The 15,293-nt window shown below is 36.6% G+C and overlaps 1 protein-coding gene across 2 annotated transcripts in view; it reads right to left on the reverse strand.

Annotated features, from left to right (window-relative positions):
- The window catches only part of DOK6 (docking protein 6), a 262,055-nt gene that overhangs the window by 90,849 nt on the left and 155,913 nt on the right, over positions 1-15,293 (reverse strand). For both annotated transcript variants that reach the window (XM_052787234.1, XM_052787235.1), the window contains exons 4-5: positions 11,635-11,754; positions 1,671-1,860 (exon numbers count right to left, since the gene is read on the reverse strand). In XM_052787234.1, the coding sequence (XP_052643194.1) occupies positions 1,671-1,860; positions 11,635-11,754 (310 nt within the window). The remainder of the gene's footprint in view (positions 1-1,670; positions 1,861-11,634; positions 11,755-15,293) is intronic.

The raw sequence follows: 15,293 nt of genomic DNA on the forward strand, positions 1-15,293 counted from the left end.
AGACATGTATAAGAAATCAGCTTCAAGTGATTAATCTGAATTAGTTTTAGCAGCTTAGTTTTAGTTAACGACGATTCCCATTTCCAAAGATAGCTTCCTTCAGAATCAATTAAAAGAAGTGGGTCTACTGACAGACAGATATACTACTCTGAATAAGCAAATATTAGTAAGTCTTCAATCATTACCTTTTTATGCAAAAATAACCCCTTCCCCTTTAATAAAACGCATACTTGCAAATAAAAATTTAGCCAAAGAGTCAGATGAGTGGGATATTCACAAAGAATGGGATAAAGCAAAATGCTAGGGATTTTGTTTCTTTGTTTGTTTTTTTGCTTGGTTGGTTTTCCCCAGAATAACGTGGTGAGTTCCAGGCTTTGTTTTTGGCATTTTATTCACCTTCAGGTATTGCATAGGTATGCTGCTTGAACTAGTTTCACAGGAGGTAGTTTGAGGCCTAGGGGAAGGAATGATTTAGCAAATTATTCTTGCTAAAATTGTGTATTTGAATGAGCCCCACAGCTTAATCATTGAAATTAGATTGAAACATAGGTCAGCCATTGCTAATTTTTAGTAAAACAATATTAAATTAAAAAAAGTAATGTCTTCATGATTTTTAATGGTGAAATCATCACAGAAAAGCAAAGCACTAAAATGCTCTGGTGACATGAGTCTGGATATAAAAAGTTATGTGTTAAGTGGTAACTCCCATCTACAAGAAACTGCAGAGGAATTTTGGTCATTACCTCCTTAGGCTGTAGGGTCCATTTGATCCATGTTTTTGTTTGTGATAACCAACTGTATTTTTGTTAATATTTGTTAATGATATTGAATAAGTACACATCAAAATGCGTATAAAGATTTTTACAAGGCAGTGTGGCTAACCCAGGGTGTAGAGACACCTGTAATTTCACAGACTGCTTTGGAAAATTCAGGCTCTGCATAAGAGAGTATGACAAACTTAGAAAAGTCTTGAACCGTAAAATACAAGATGAAACATCACTAAAGACAGAGATAAACGCAGAATTCTTTCTGCGCAGAAACGCAGAAAAGGCAGTGGACCTAACGGCAAGATAAGAGATGCATTAAAACGATATGAAAGGGAGGCAAAACAGAGCTCCATGGACATTTAAAACTGATCTGAGGATGGAAATGGCAATGAGGATTAAAACTGCAGGCAGAATAAAGAGCTAGCCTTTTTATGGGTTCACAATGTTCTCCGTACTCCTGCTTGCAATTATACTCTAGGGTGGCAATCAGTCATCAGGAACATCCAAAAAGAGTACTATCTACAGTAACAGAAGTTATTCCATTCATACTGTGTGATGAGCCTTTTCCATGATCCAGAATTAATTTCTTCTACATCAAAAGTACTGAAATTATACCACACTAGTGTTTAAGCACAGTGAGACTCATAAACCTTAAGAATGACAATTCAACCAGTTCAATAAAAGTCAGAGGAAGCTTAAGCTCATTTTAAATATAAGATATATTAATGTTTATTTTGAACACTGGGTTGAATATATTGAAAAGTAATATTCAACAAACAGAAGTCTATGGAGAGGCAATGTATTCCGTCTTTCATTATAATGAGAGGCTAATCCAACTTATCAGACTGCTGCTCAAAAATCACTGCTTATTTCTTCCTACTGCTGCTTCTTCTTAGCTCTTACCTTCCAGACTCAAATGTGAACCATGTTGAGTCACGTCCGTATCTCCTCAAAGAGCTCAGAGGCCACATGACCAGCTTGACCTTGGCATTGTGGATGTCCCAGAGATAGATGTTTTCATGTGTGATCTGCATTGTACATTCCCCATAGATATCTAAATTTGGTGTAGGCATAAGATATACATTGAATCGTTCTGGAAAAAAAAAACACAGAATAAGGCATCACCAGTTAAAGCAAGATTTTATATTGGGGAAAAAAAATAAATCTTTAGTTACTGATGGTTCAGAAATCAAAGCCAAATTTCTAGCCTTGAACAGAGGTGAGGATCCACTGATGTCAAACAAACGTTGCTAGTGTACATGAGAGGAGTAAAAGGAGAATCCTCTTCATTTCATTTTCATTATAAATAATGCAGCAGACTGAAACATCTTTCACAGATGGTCTGCATAGTCTTTGACATATGTCCCCAGCAACTTAACTACAGTCCTTTATCCTCACCTTAAGGGCCATGACTCTTTGCAAATCAAAATTCACAATGACTTGAACTCTGACAGAGACTCCTCTCTCAAAGAATAGAACTATAGGTATCTTGGCAAAACATGTATGTACAACCACCGCCCCTCAGAAAAACCGTCCTTGAAATTGCAAACCCAGGTTTACTTATTGAAGCTTGTTAATAATTACGTTCTTTATGTTCAGTTTATATTTATTTACCAAAGTGATTATCATTTGTCAAATTAATAACATTTTTAATCATCTGTTGCTTTCTTGAAAGATCTGATTCAACACGATATATTATGGTCATGATATCAGTTGCTACCAGCTGCAATTCTACTGCAAAGTGCACTCATTGCAGTAAGAGGTCAAGGGCATTAACAATTTTCTGAAGTGCCTGAATTGCATGTGATTTAATAAGCAACGCAAAAACTATCCTTAAAAAAAAAAAAAGAAAAAAGTAAAAAACCCAAGGTGATATAAAACACCATTAACTCATACGGAAGGAAGTAAACCACAGTAATATCAAGAGAATTTTAAATTAAAATGCAATTTTCTTTGAAGAATAACTACTGTTTCTATGAGTTGCTTCTACAAAGAATGAAGAACTCAGTCAAATTTCAGGTTGTACAGCTGGAAGTGTTAGCCTATATTTTAACTCTAAAGGCACTGAAATCTTAGGGCTTAATAGCATAATATGGGAGAGTGCAGCTGATTCACAACTTCCTCTCACAATTTTCTTTCGTTTTTGAAATAGCATAGAAATGCAAACTGTCAATGCTACTGCACTGAAGGGTGTTGGCAAAAAAGGTAAGAACGATTTAAAGTATGAGCACGAGCAATGCTCATTCAATAAACAGTACTGGAAAAATGTACTTTAAAGGGACACCTCATAGGAAAATTGTCTCCAATTACTTGATAAATGACTGACAGTTTGTTGTGGAACATTTTAAATCCACCATTTGCACTGAATTTTCTCATGGTGTCCTCATAAAAATTAGGAAGGAATCTAAAGTAGTAAGAAGGGAAATAAAATGAGAGAAATTTATCATAAGAGTCAAAATTAGATGCAGCTTCCCAGTGTGTTTGACATTCAATATCACAGACATTATGTCTCCATTTTTTAAACATTTGATAAATATATACCTTTCTGACAAATCAGTGAAAATATTGCAAATAAGTGATTTAATATAAAATATGTTAGAAGTGTGTGTGTGTGTATGTGAATAAAGTAGCAAAAGTTTGGCTGAGGAATTAACGGCAGAAGGGAACTGCTGGGTGAGCAGTAAGAATTGCCGTCCTGCATAGCTATAAGTAAACTTGTCATCCCCAATGTTATTCTGTTTCAGTCAATTTAATTTTGTCCTATTAATGACTCCCCAATTGATTCATTCAGTCTCATAGCCATTCAACCTCTTCTCTCAGGTTCAACTTCTCATTAATCACACTAATGGGTGTTAGCCCTAAAAGTTTCATTTTATGACTAAGGTCCCAAGTGTGAAACTTCTGATGTTTTGTAAAAGTCTTTTGACACACCACAGAAATAGATTAGCGGGTGCTGCTGAGATCACCACAAAGAATTTCCCCAAACCCTCAGAGGAGTGCATTGGGCACAGGTCTAACCTAACGCCTACTAAAGTAAATGGAAGGACTCGCACATGGGAGTATGGCTCAATGACTGCACTGGGAAGGGAATGGCAGAGAACAAGATGACTTATACTTTGCAATGGAATTATCTTCTTAAAAAATATATATATACACACATGCCCCTTTTCAGTATCCATATGTCATTGTGATGGTCATGCAAAAATGCCTAGGAGCTTTAATCATATATTAGACTCCAGTTTTGCATTGTCATGCTGTTACTTATTGTTACTTAGCTCCCCTCTTTGAAAGAAAGATGCAGATGACTGACATATCAGCTGGCTGTCTTGTACATTACCTGAAATCACACAATGTGTCTTGTGAGGATGGGGCTACTATATGAGAATGGAAATCTTTCCCTTTCCCTGTCTTCATTGACAGAGTGCCTCAGACAGCAGAGAAAATGGAAAGGTACAATTATTTTCTGAAGGAAACCTTAAACTGTTGTATTGAAGGCACAGACTATTTCAACCTGGTTTAGAAGTTACCAGGATACTCATGAAATGCTCAACTTCTCTGAAGTGTTTGAGGATATTATTGCATGAAGGGTGTTCAGGACATACAGTATCCTCAAACTGTCAGGATACATTTGCTGACTTTGCACAGGAGGTCAGTGTCTAAGGTGTGGTGTCACGGATTAAAGAAAGTATGTCTGATTAAACTGAACATCAGCTGCAGGGCAAAATGTAGCACCCTTGGAACTCACTCAAATCAATAAGAAAAGCAAGTGTACAAATGTATGTGCTGGAGAAGCTTGAGGATGGATATATTTGCTTTCCAAACAAAAACTAATATTTTTGAGCAGTGGAAGACTGAGGACATGGAAAGGTGTGGATACTATTAAATGATTTTAGGAATTAAAATGCAGGGTTCAATTTTTGCATTTCAGAAAATATTTGAACAGGTATCTAGGTAATGGTAATACAATCATTCAGTTTTTAGAGGCAAGTTATGCCCTTAACCTCATCCAGGCAAGAACAAACATTCATAGGCTAGATTTGGGAATCGCAGCTGAATTCTGTCACCAGATCTTCTGAGTCACATTGAATAGGATATTTAGCTTTTCTGTGGATCAGACACCATCTGCATATGAGTGGGATGAGATAGTAACAGTTCATTGGGTAGTAAGATTAAGTAAATAGAAGTTAATGAGGGACCCAGAAAACAGGGAGATGGAAGAAATCAAACAAGTAGATGCTATCCTGTTGGACAAGACAAGGATGAGACTGAGCAGGTGCAATTCCTCAGCATTTACCATCACTCTCCTCCTCCCTCCTCTAAAACTGGTGAGAGCAAAGTTCAGGGAATGGGGGAGCCAAGATGAGAAAAAAATGCTGATAAATTGCTACACTTATTATTCCACTCTTTTCAACATAACTGCTCTTTCCCATCTCCTTGAATAAGCAGAGCAATGCTTCATCATACACTTTGCGCATGTAAAGGTGTTTAGCTTTTGGGCTTTGGCAAGAATATGACCTTTAATGATGTTTTCCAGAGCACAGGAGCGTAAGAGTCTTTGTTAAAATGAGCACATCATTGACTGAGACGGAGACTTGGCAGCAACTCTGAAATGCTCTCAGCCTTTCAGCTCAAAGTCCAGCTGTACTGGGGAAGCAAAATGACTGAGGCCCAATGATCCTGGTTCTGCCATTTTATCCCTGGATTCCTTCGCCTCCATCATCCCAGTTGGAAAACTGACCAGATGACACTGTAATTTTGCAATCCAGATCTCTGTTTCATTTCAGCTTTAATGAGAGAGAAAAACCACTTATGGAAGGAGGCAGTCAGGTTGGTGGGGTTTATATAAGAAAGGGCTTTAAAAGCAAACATTCAGCTTCTATCTAGAAGACACTCCTTCTCCATCTACGAGACTTCTGCTGCTGACCATCTGTAGCTAATTTTCAGGCGGAAAGAGAGCTTTAAGTCTTGAAGACACAGCATTTTGTGTCCATTCACATGACAGAATGATTCTCTCCAGCTTTACACAGTGAGGAACCAGGACTCCAGAATTTTATTCCTTTGGTTATAATTATTCTGCCTTACTTCCGTTAAAAATGTATGGAAATGTTTACTAACATCTCAATGAAAATATAAAGGCTACCATAAATAAATTATTTTAGATTGTTTCACTGATAAGTAGTAAGGTAGAGAAGAATCTGAAATCTCACTGGATTAACCAGCCATTAAAACTGTAAACACCTTTCTTTTCTGAATAAAGCTGGCTATGTTTGGTTTATTTTTTAAAAAATAACAAAGTATAAAAATGGATTAAGGATAACAGAAGATCAATAAAAAACATGCAAAATGCTTTTATGTAGTAAATCACAAAGAGAGATTCTACAGACCCTAGAAAATGCCCTAAACCAAGTCAGCTCTGTGAACGTAATCACAAAGTCTCTATGCTTTGGCTGTAGTTCATAATCTTAATACGTAGCGTAAAGAAATAACTCACAATCCTCTTCTGAGGATTCAAGGACGTTGTTCAGTATGAAAAGCTACGTTTTTACTAACAGAAATTAATGAGTTTCTAGCAATTAAAACCCAGGAAGCAAGATCGCTGTACTGTGGAATGTTTTTAAATAAAAAAGGAAGGTAAAACAAATGTTATGAAAAAGAGGAAGAAATTCACAAAGGAAGCAATTTTATGAGATATTAATTTAAATATTAGGCAGGGAGTAAAAGTAAAAAATCAATCATCTTTCAAACTTTTCCAGACTTCTAAAATCAAAATTAGCTTCATAATGCATTAAAAAAAAAAAAAAAAGCCAAAGCACCAGTAACATATAATCGAAAAGCATCATATTGACATCACAGGCATGACACCTAACAATAAATCAGCTACAGCAGCAAAAGATGGATCAGGCCTTTTCTTCAGTGTAAAAATTTGCATTTTTACATTTGCCTATTTTCTTCACTGTTTACATCAGGTTTACAAGTAAAGTTTAATAGAATATGATTTAATACAAGTATTCAGCTATTTTAGTGTTATTATTTAGATTTCAAAATTGATAGGAATAGAGTCTTCACCAAAGGGAAGCACCTCCTCTTAAAGAATGGATTAGTAGCACTGTCTACACATAATGCTTTTTTAACGAATATTGCCTTGAATATTCTGGTTTCTTTTTCACAGTAAACTTAGTCTGTCATTGTATACTGTCCATCTGGATAACTTCTTTCTACTTACTTCCTTCTATAAAGAATGAAAATACAGTGACACATTGGAAACAGTGATATTTTGAAAAAAAATCATGAGCATGGACAAAATCTAGATATGATGACAGCCAGGCAGGTAAAAATATTTTTAAAAGATTTTTTTTTGTTGTTATTATGTCTTGAGGTGTAATACAAATGCTTCCAAATGCACTGAGAGCTGGAAAGGCAGTTTCCAATTTTTCCAAATGAAGATAGCACTCTACTTTCACGATTTCTTTCCCTAGCAGCACCTTGAGAAACCTAAGGAATATGGAATGTGTGTGTAAGTATCCCAGAATACTGCTTAGAAGACTACTTGTCAACAGTGTTACCAGCTCCAACCAACTTCACATTTTCTTTCCTGGAGTTATAACTGTGTATCATTATTTGTCTTATCATTGTATATACAGCTCCACTGCCATTATACTAAATTTGTTATCTGAATAGGATCATGTAGCCTTTACTGATTTTGATCTAATACTGTATTTTCATTCTTTATCAAATAATTTAATTGGACATTCATAAACAGTAAGAGACTGTGTTTGGTGTAAAAAGAAATTTAAACAGAAACAGGGTTGCTGCTATAGGGCTGAGGAACATAAACAAATCACTTAGATTTGCAGGGGAGAGAAGGTAAAATGGTTGGAGAGTAACAGAAGCTTCATTTCAAATCTCACTTTTATTGGAATCTGCGTATCATTGCAATCTAAGCAGCCATTAGTTGTGAACCTTAAATGTAAAAAGAAAACCACCTAAGGGTCATTTTCTGCAGTGGAGTTGACACAGTAAGACTTGCAGTAATACTTCTTGAAAGTAATGAGAGAGATGAAATCCAGTGAGAAGCTTTCTGTTACTGATGTGCTTTGCACAAGAATTGCTTAGATGTCTTTTCTATTCTTCCTACAAGACTCAATAGCCAGAGGTCTCTGCTATAAGCAGTGCAGATCCATAGTTTGGCTTTGTTAGCTATCACCGCCGCAGAATTGCTTGGTGCTGGAGGGTCAAGCAACAGTGCCACTACAATAAAATAGATCTCGCTAGCACTTACTGAACAACTCAGAACTATAAAAGAACATCTCTTTCAGATTGCTGCACTACTGTAAATTTTTATCCTCATGTGACAGAAATGCCTTATGAATGTATGGCCTTTCAGCCATGACATTTGCATATCAAACAGCAATTTTGCCAGCCTTTGGAACAAACTGTTTTGCAAACCCTATTGTTGCATTTGTGTCACAGAGAATCAGGTGTCTTCCCTTCTGAAATCAAAAGCTCATCTCAGGAGAACCACAAGAGTGAGAGCAGGAGGATAAACAGGCTTAGATGTAACAAAAAGAATATCAGACAAATCATAGAAAACACACATACTTTCTTTGCCAAGTATTTTCTGAAATGTGAGTCCTTGGGTATAAAAAATATAAGTAGCATGTAGCAATTTTTATGGTCCCAGGGCATATACAATGACAATTAAAAAAATTATTACAAATGTTGCAAATTGAAGGTACTGGTTATGGTGGTCATATACAGGGACTGAAACACAAACCTTCACAACAGAAAACTTACTGTTTTTTCAAGAGATAGCTAATTTATCTGATCCCTTCAGTGAATACCTGTACAAGTACATGACATACATCATGCAAATGTCGTTCAAAGACTGGAAGGGCAAGTAGTTGGACAGATGAAGAACACAGCGTATTAAAAATATTATTGCTAGGAAAATGTAAAGCAGATCATGAAAAAAACCCCTTGTTAGGCTAGTTCTTTTATTATCAAGGAAGTATCTTTATCAAATTTTGAACATTTAAGAAAATCTTTAGGGCAAAGTAACTATTTGAAAAAAGACAATGGAATGAAATGGGATTAATGGTTAATACACCTGTTCTTTTGGGATTAATAGTATTAACACCCTGTCATACCATAGAGATATTAAGAGTATAACACCATTATTCAATTGCTTTTAGCCCTTAAAATGTAAAAAAATTATATATATATATATCTAAAACTGAAAAACCACTGGCACTGTAGTCTTTATGACAATGCAATCTGTGGTCTTGCTCAGATACTAAGAGACATCTTTTGTTCGGTGACCTGAAAGAAAGCCCTTGTATGGTTCAGGCAACAGAACCTGCATGAAACTAGATGCTGAGGCTTTATGGGCCTATTACAGGTTTTACAAACTGTATTCTCACATTTCTGTTTCAAGTAAATATTAATACATCAACTAATTCAAGAGGAATTCTATGAAGTTGACATACTTGCAATATGTTTTGAAATAATGGCATTCAAAGGTACTATATCAGTGTACAGTTTTTATTTAACACACAAAAAATAAAATGACCCTGAGAGTGACACAGCTGCCATTTTCACAATGAGCAAGATTTTAGACATTTCATACATACAGTCATTTTTCATGAATTTCAAATTGGAAAATTAACTTTGACCTTTCAGATTCAGGTCAACAAAAGCTCAGTAGACTTTTTGAAAGGTTTTTAGATATCTTTTGAACTACAATTTTTGATAGCATGCCTTTAAAAGCCACAATATAGGGAAAATGTAAAAGAAAATAAAATTCAAATTTGATTTTTTTATCACAGCTCACCAAATGACTCCACCCTCCAATTCGTCACCTTTTCCACAAAACTGTCATGTGAGGAATGGCATTGACACGTTTGCAGAATAAGAGAACTAGTATAAACTGAAGTCACAGTTCCACTCAGCTGATTTTACTGAAGGAATCTGCTAAAGAAATTCGAGTGCAACTGCAGGTTCTCACAGCCCAGCTAAATGAACAAAATGCTAGACTTCATACCAATAGTAAGAATCTCTGTACTCTTCCCTCTTTCCAAGTGGATTAAAAGACCCCCAAACCAGAATTTGCTTTGCTTCTGAACAAGACAACTTTGAATTTCAAACGTGCTTATTAAAATGCAGAGTTGTGCATCAAGGGGATGAGAGAAGGAAGTGGATAGGTATCAGAATTACTTGTCTGAGATACTGTAACTAATGATTTAGCAGAGCATGCTCGTCAAATATTGGATTATATGTATTCAGCCACTTGGTTTAAAAGGATATGGCTAATGATACCCTCCATGCATTCTTATTCATGTGATTTATACAACAAATACATGCTTTGCCTCTTTGTTTCCTTTCATTTATTTACTAAGAACAATAAAGATGCTAATTATGTTCATATATGCTAGTTGGTAGCACTGCAATTAATTTCTAGGCTAAGGCAATTGAATCAAGACTAGTTCACAGAACAGGACTAATCTGTGTCTTCTGGAGGTCATGTGTGTGTAACTGGATCTCCTTCAAGAACAAGATGAAATGTAATATTTGCCATCTATGTCCAAAAGCTGCTGGACAGTACATAAATTCGCTGCAGAAAGAGCTCGAGGAATTTCAAGCTACTTTTCTGAGCACGTCACAGGCTTTTGACAAGATTTATTCCCTTTCGCATTTGTGAAGGAGCACCACCTGCTCACATTATTCTCTCTTCAATAGCATGCATAGGAGTTTTACACCTATAGCCTACAAGCATAGAGCAGATAGGATGCTTTGAGTGGTGTCTGATCATTATCACTTTCCTACAACATTAGTAGCTCTCCATTTGTTAAGTAGTTTGAGACTACAAATTAAATCCTGCGTCTCACAGCAGGCAAACAACTTCACAAACAATTGAACTTCTTTTAAATCGCACTTGAACATGTCTGATTTTTGAACAAAATTTCTTAAAGATTTCTGTATTTTTTGTGTTATTAGGTTCAGAGATGTCTGGACTCTTCTATGAAACTAATACAATATAATCAATATAGTGTTCTTCATTCACAATTTAATTATGTAATTTTGTTTATAATGATAGTTGGCTTGATATTTTATGACCATTGAGGCAGTTTGTTTTATTACTTTGTTAAAAGCTATTGGATCTTATAAAAACATCAAGACAGTAATAATCATTGAGAGCTGTAATTTAGGGAGGAATAAATGAGCGCATTTTGTGTTGCCCTCATGTTCGTTAATAGGAATTAAATGACAGGATAATCACAGATTTTCTTTTGTTATTGCATATTCCATCCACTAGCATCCTTCCTGTGCATGTGTCTAATCTAAAGTTCTGTTCCAAATAGCCTTTAGATGAAGACTTAGAAGCTCAGGCTTAGTGCTGACTAGCATCTGACATTGCCCTTTTCACCTGTATTTGACATTTAGATGACCTTGACTTCATTATTTAAGACAGGTATGAGTTTAAAGCAAATATGTGTTTTGCAGTCCAAAGTGGTGTTGATATGTTCATTGCTGTCTTTTAAAGGCTGTGGAACAACAGCTGCTATTTTATTCCTCTGCACAGAGCCCATTGTTTCCAGAACCAGAAGGATCATAGTCATCGTTTCCCATGACAGGAAAATGTGAACACAATGAAGACATGAAGTCACTCTACATGTGGTATTTGGCATGGGATTTAATCATCTTTATTTGCAGGAAAAATAGGATTAAGTCTCAAAAGCACATCCAATGTTTAGTTATTAATGACGTTCTTCTAGCTAATAGTAAAAATCCTCACAACAACAAACACATGCAAAGATAAAATGGGACATCACCTAAGAACTGATGTAGGCACAATTACAAAGTTACTTACCATTTTGTTCTCTCTGGACTCCAGCAGCAAGCAAATCTGGTTCCCCAAGACTTATATCATTGAGCCTGGTTCCTAGACACTCCATGCAAAGATGTTTGCACCATTCCTCTGCCTCTAGTTCTGGAAAAACAGGAAAAAAAAATTGTTTGTGTTAACATTTTACTAAAAAAAGTATGAAGTTAAATCAATACCTTCTTACTGACCAGCTTTATGACAATATGCTTGTGTTGAAACATGAGTTATTAGCATAAAGTTCCACTCGATTTTCTTTGCCTTGATTTATGAACTTCTAAAAGGGTTTACACTATTGGGACTGCATCTTCCATTTTCAAATTTGGGGATAGGAGGTGGAGTTAACAAAAAAGAGAAAGTAGTGAGTTCTCAAGGCAGCCTATTTCTAGTAGGCCTTCTTGAAAGAAAAAATGCAATTTAGAAAAACATTAGGTATAATATCTGAAATATTCTTTACTGCTCTTTAGGTGAATCTGAACTATTAAAGCAATTTCTGTTCCTAAAGGTTCTAGAGTATTTTTCTAGAAGCAAAGGAAAAAACAGTAACAAAAAGACCTTCAAATGCAAAACTTCCTTCTCTGCTGTACTGAATGGCTATGCGTGTCAAGTTAGTCTGAATAATTAATTTCTTCAGTTCTGTTTACCTTCTTTTGGTCTCAGAGCAATTTGGGCATTAGTTGGAACATTTCTGTGAAAATTCAAAACCTCCTAGTCTTTTTTGAGTCCTCCATTGACATGCATCTGAGAGCTCCTTATCTGCCAATCTACCAGGACAGAACCTCCCCAAGGCATAACCCCCCGAGACACCATGACAGCCCCCCCCTCCACACCCAGCCTCATCCTATCCACTTCCCAAACTTAACATCACGAAATCTCTGGCGTTGGTCACACAAACAACATGGCAAGTTGGCGTTCACACAGTGTGAAACCACAACTCATAAAAATTATGCAACGAGGCTAACTGTCTTTTATTACAGGATAGACTTCACCTAAGGGAAACTTCCTGGAGAGCAGGCTTGGCACCAGGGACGCGCTGAGCATCCATTGTCACAGTCTGTATCTGATCATCTTTAGGAGTGGGTGACTCCAGTCACCTAGAAATGTCTCTATTGAACTGTCACAGTTTTTTCATTCCTACTTTTGGGGACATCTGGAAAATAGTTTTGTGACCATCTCTCCAACGTAGTGCTGAAATTTGGAAAGAGAAAAATACTGCACGCAAGCCCTGAAGCATCTAGTGATGATGACTCATTGTAATTACTGAAAGTTTATATCCAAGAAAAATGTTTCCATGCCTAATTGGTACAGTCCTCAAATCCTCGCCTGGCTAGGCATAGATCTCTAGTGACAAAAACATTTGCTGGACAAGAAAGGGAGACAGGCATGCAATTCCAGGCCTCCAAGAACCTTCGGATACTCTCCTTTGTTCAGGGCCCTGAATAATCCAGGAACAGATTGTTCCTGAGTTATTTTGGCTATCAGCTGACCAAGTTCCCAGGCAGACAGCTCAAATGATAGCGTCTGTTTGGGGATTTTTGAGAGACAAACGCTGCTGTTGTCACAAGGACACAAACAGTTTGGGGGGCCTTCTTCAGAGCACTGTAAGCAAAGGGGTTTCCCTTAACCCTTCTTGATTTTTTTGCAGTCTTTGTCTCAGGACACAGATCCCCAAAGTTGGTCTTCTTGTAATATCCTCAGCTTCTGGTGGTAAAAGACCGAACATTCTGTCAGGAACATCCAGATGACATTTAACTTTGTATGTAAGAAGAAAATATTGAGGTGACAGCATACTGTTCCTTAACACTTCTACAGATACAGCCTCCTTGATGGAAGTAAGGAGAGAATAGGTATATCTCTGGACAGCAATAAAAACTTAGGGCTTTTAAAAGGAGTAAGATAAATTTGTTTAAAAGCCTACCTCCAAAATTCATCTTCTGCTCATGCATGAAGAAATTTTCCTCCTGTTTTCCCTTCCTCTCCTTCAGCCTTTGCCATTTCCTTGGATATTTGTGAGGTCTGCTGAACCAGAGCTATGCCTTATAAATCATACCTTCCCATGGAGAGGGCTTCATGCCAGGGAGATGATAAAAGTGGACCACAAGACATGCTGCCATATTCTGGCAGCACGCAGAAGGGGTGGGGGAAGCGCACCAGCACATGGGTAAGTCAAGCCCCCCATCAAGGGAAGGTTTCCACTGAGTCGCCCAACATCTGCTTCCAGCTACAGATAAACTCGGCGGAATCAGCGCAGAAAGGCTGGTAGCACAATGGAGACAGTGCAAATCTAGTCCAGTGCTCCCATGTTTCCCTCCCTTCCCTCTCACAATTTCTTGCCTGCCTAAACTGTATCATAGAACAATATATATGCTGACAGAATTCATAGCTCTATGCAAAGCCTGTAATTTTTCCTCAAGTGTGGTCAGGATGTAACATTTTATGTATTTTACAAAATCTGGATTTTATTATTTTCTTTCATTGTGCCTGCACCCAGACTGAAAGGCTACATTCTGGAAATGTAGAATGAGATGATGGTAAACAAACACTAAACTAACCTTTCTAATTTTACCAACATCTAAGGAGAAAGGAAAACATATTGGCATTTCCATAAATCCAGCTTAACATCAATATATATTCAAAACAGGACTCATGTAAAAACAACACTTCTATTTATATGTAACCTCACACCACATTTCCAGTAGATTTTTTGGGAAACAAACAAGCAAACAAAAGCATTGTTCTAGGAAGCTGTTTCTTGTGAGTGTCTTTGTTTTCGTCTCCTCAATCCACTTGCCTCTCTCTATTACAGGAACACCTAGATCTTGAAAGTTTGGATCCAGAAACTGCCTTTCAGAGTGTTTGACTCTGGCAGTTTAATTTAAGCTGCTGCTGCTTCACTGCCAGATGTTGATGATTAGACCCAGATTAGACCATTCTCCAACTGCCACACAGAAGAAACTTATCTTACTGCGAGCATTACAAGATCATGGCTATATTTTGCAAAGCATAGGCTATAACATGCATTGTATTGCTGTATAACTCAAAATTTGTATCTTACAAAAATGATCGACTTAATGCTACAGAAAATACAATTTCAATGCAGAACTGAAATATCTTCCACAGAACTGTGAGGATTTGTGTCTCCTGTCAGAAGCATCAACATTATCTACAAATGTGTTTAGAAGGTCAAGGGTATGAGGGTACTGTGTGAGTTAGTTTTACCTAATGCATCCTGATAGCTATTGCTTACTTGCAAGGGATTGCCTTCAACCTTCTCCTTGACAGACATGTGAAATCTTCTTTAGAAGCAGGTGAATTACCTTTCAAAGCCAAAGCCATATTTCTCCTTTCACCCTGTGCATCTATAAAGCAGTTCACCATTCTTTTGTAAAAGGTCTATAGTATGCTTTGTGTTTCTGGATAACAAATATTATTTATGATTTTTTAAATTTATTTGTTAGAATTTATATACATAAATGCATCAGTCACAGTAGTAATCTTTAAGCATGACAGCTACCACGTCACAAAACTGAGATACCACTGTTACTTCTTTATTTTAATTATATGCATATATTGAAACAGATGAAATATTACAGCGGAAGCAAGTCATAAAAAACTGTCAGCAAAATTCTTCTCTTTAATGCATGTAG

Source organism: Harpia harpyja, chromosome 5 (assembly GCF_026419915.1).
Source record: "Harpia harpyja isolate bHarHar1 chromosome 5, bHarHar1 primary haplotype, whole genome shotgun sequence".
Taxonomy (NCBI): Eukaryota; Metazoa; Chordata; class Aves; order Accipitriformes; family Accipitridae; genus Harpia; species Harpia harpyja.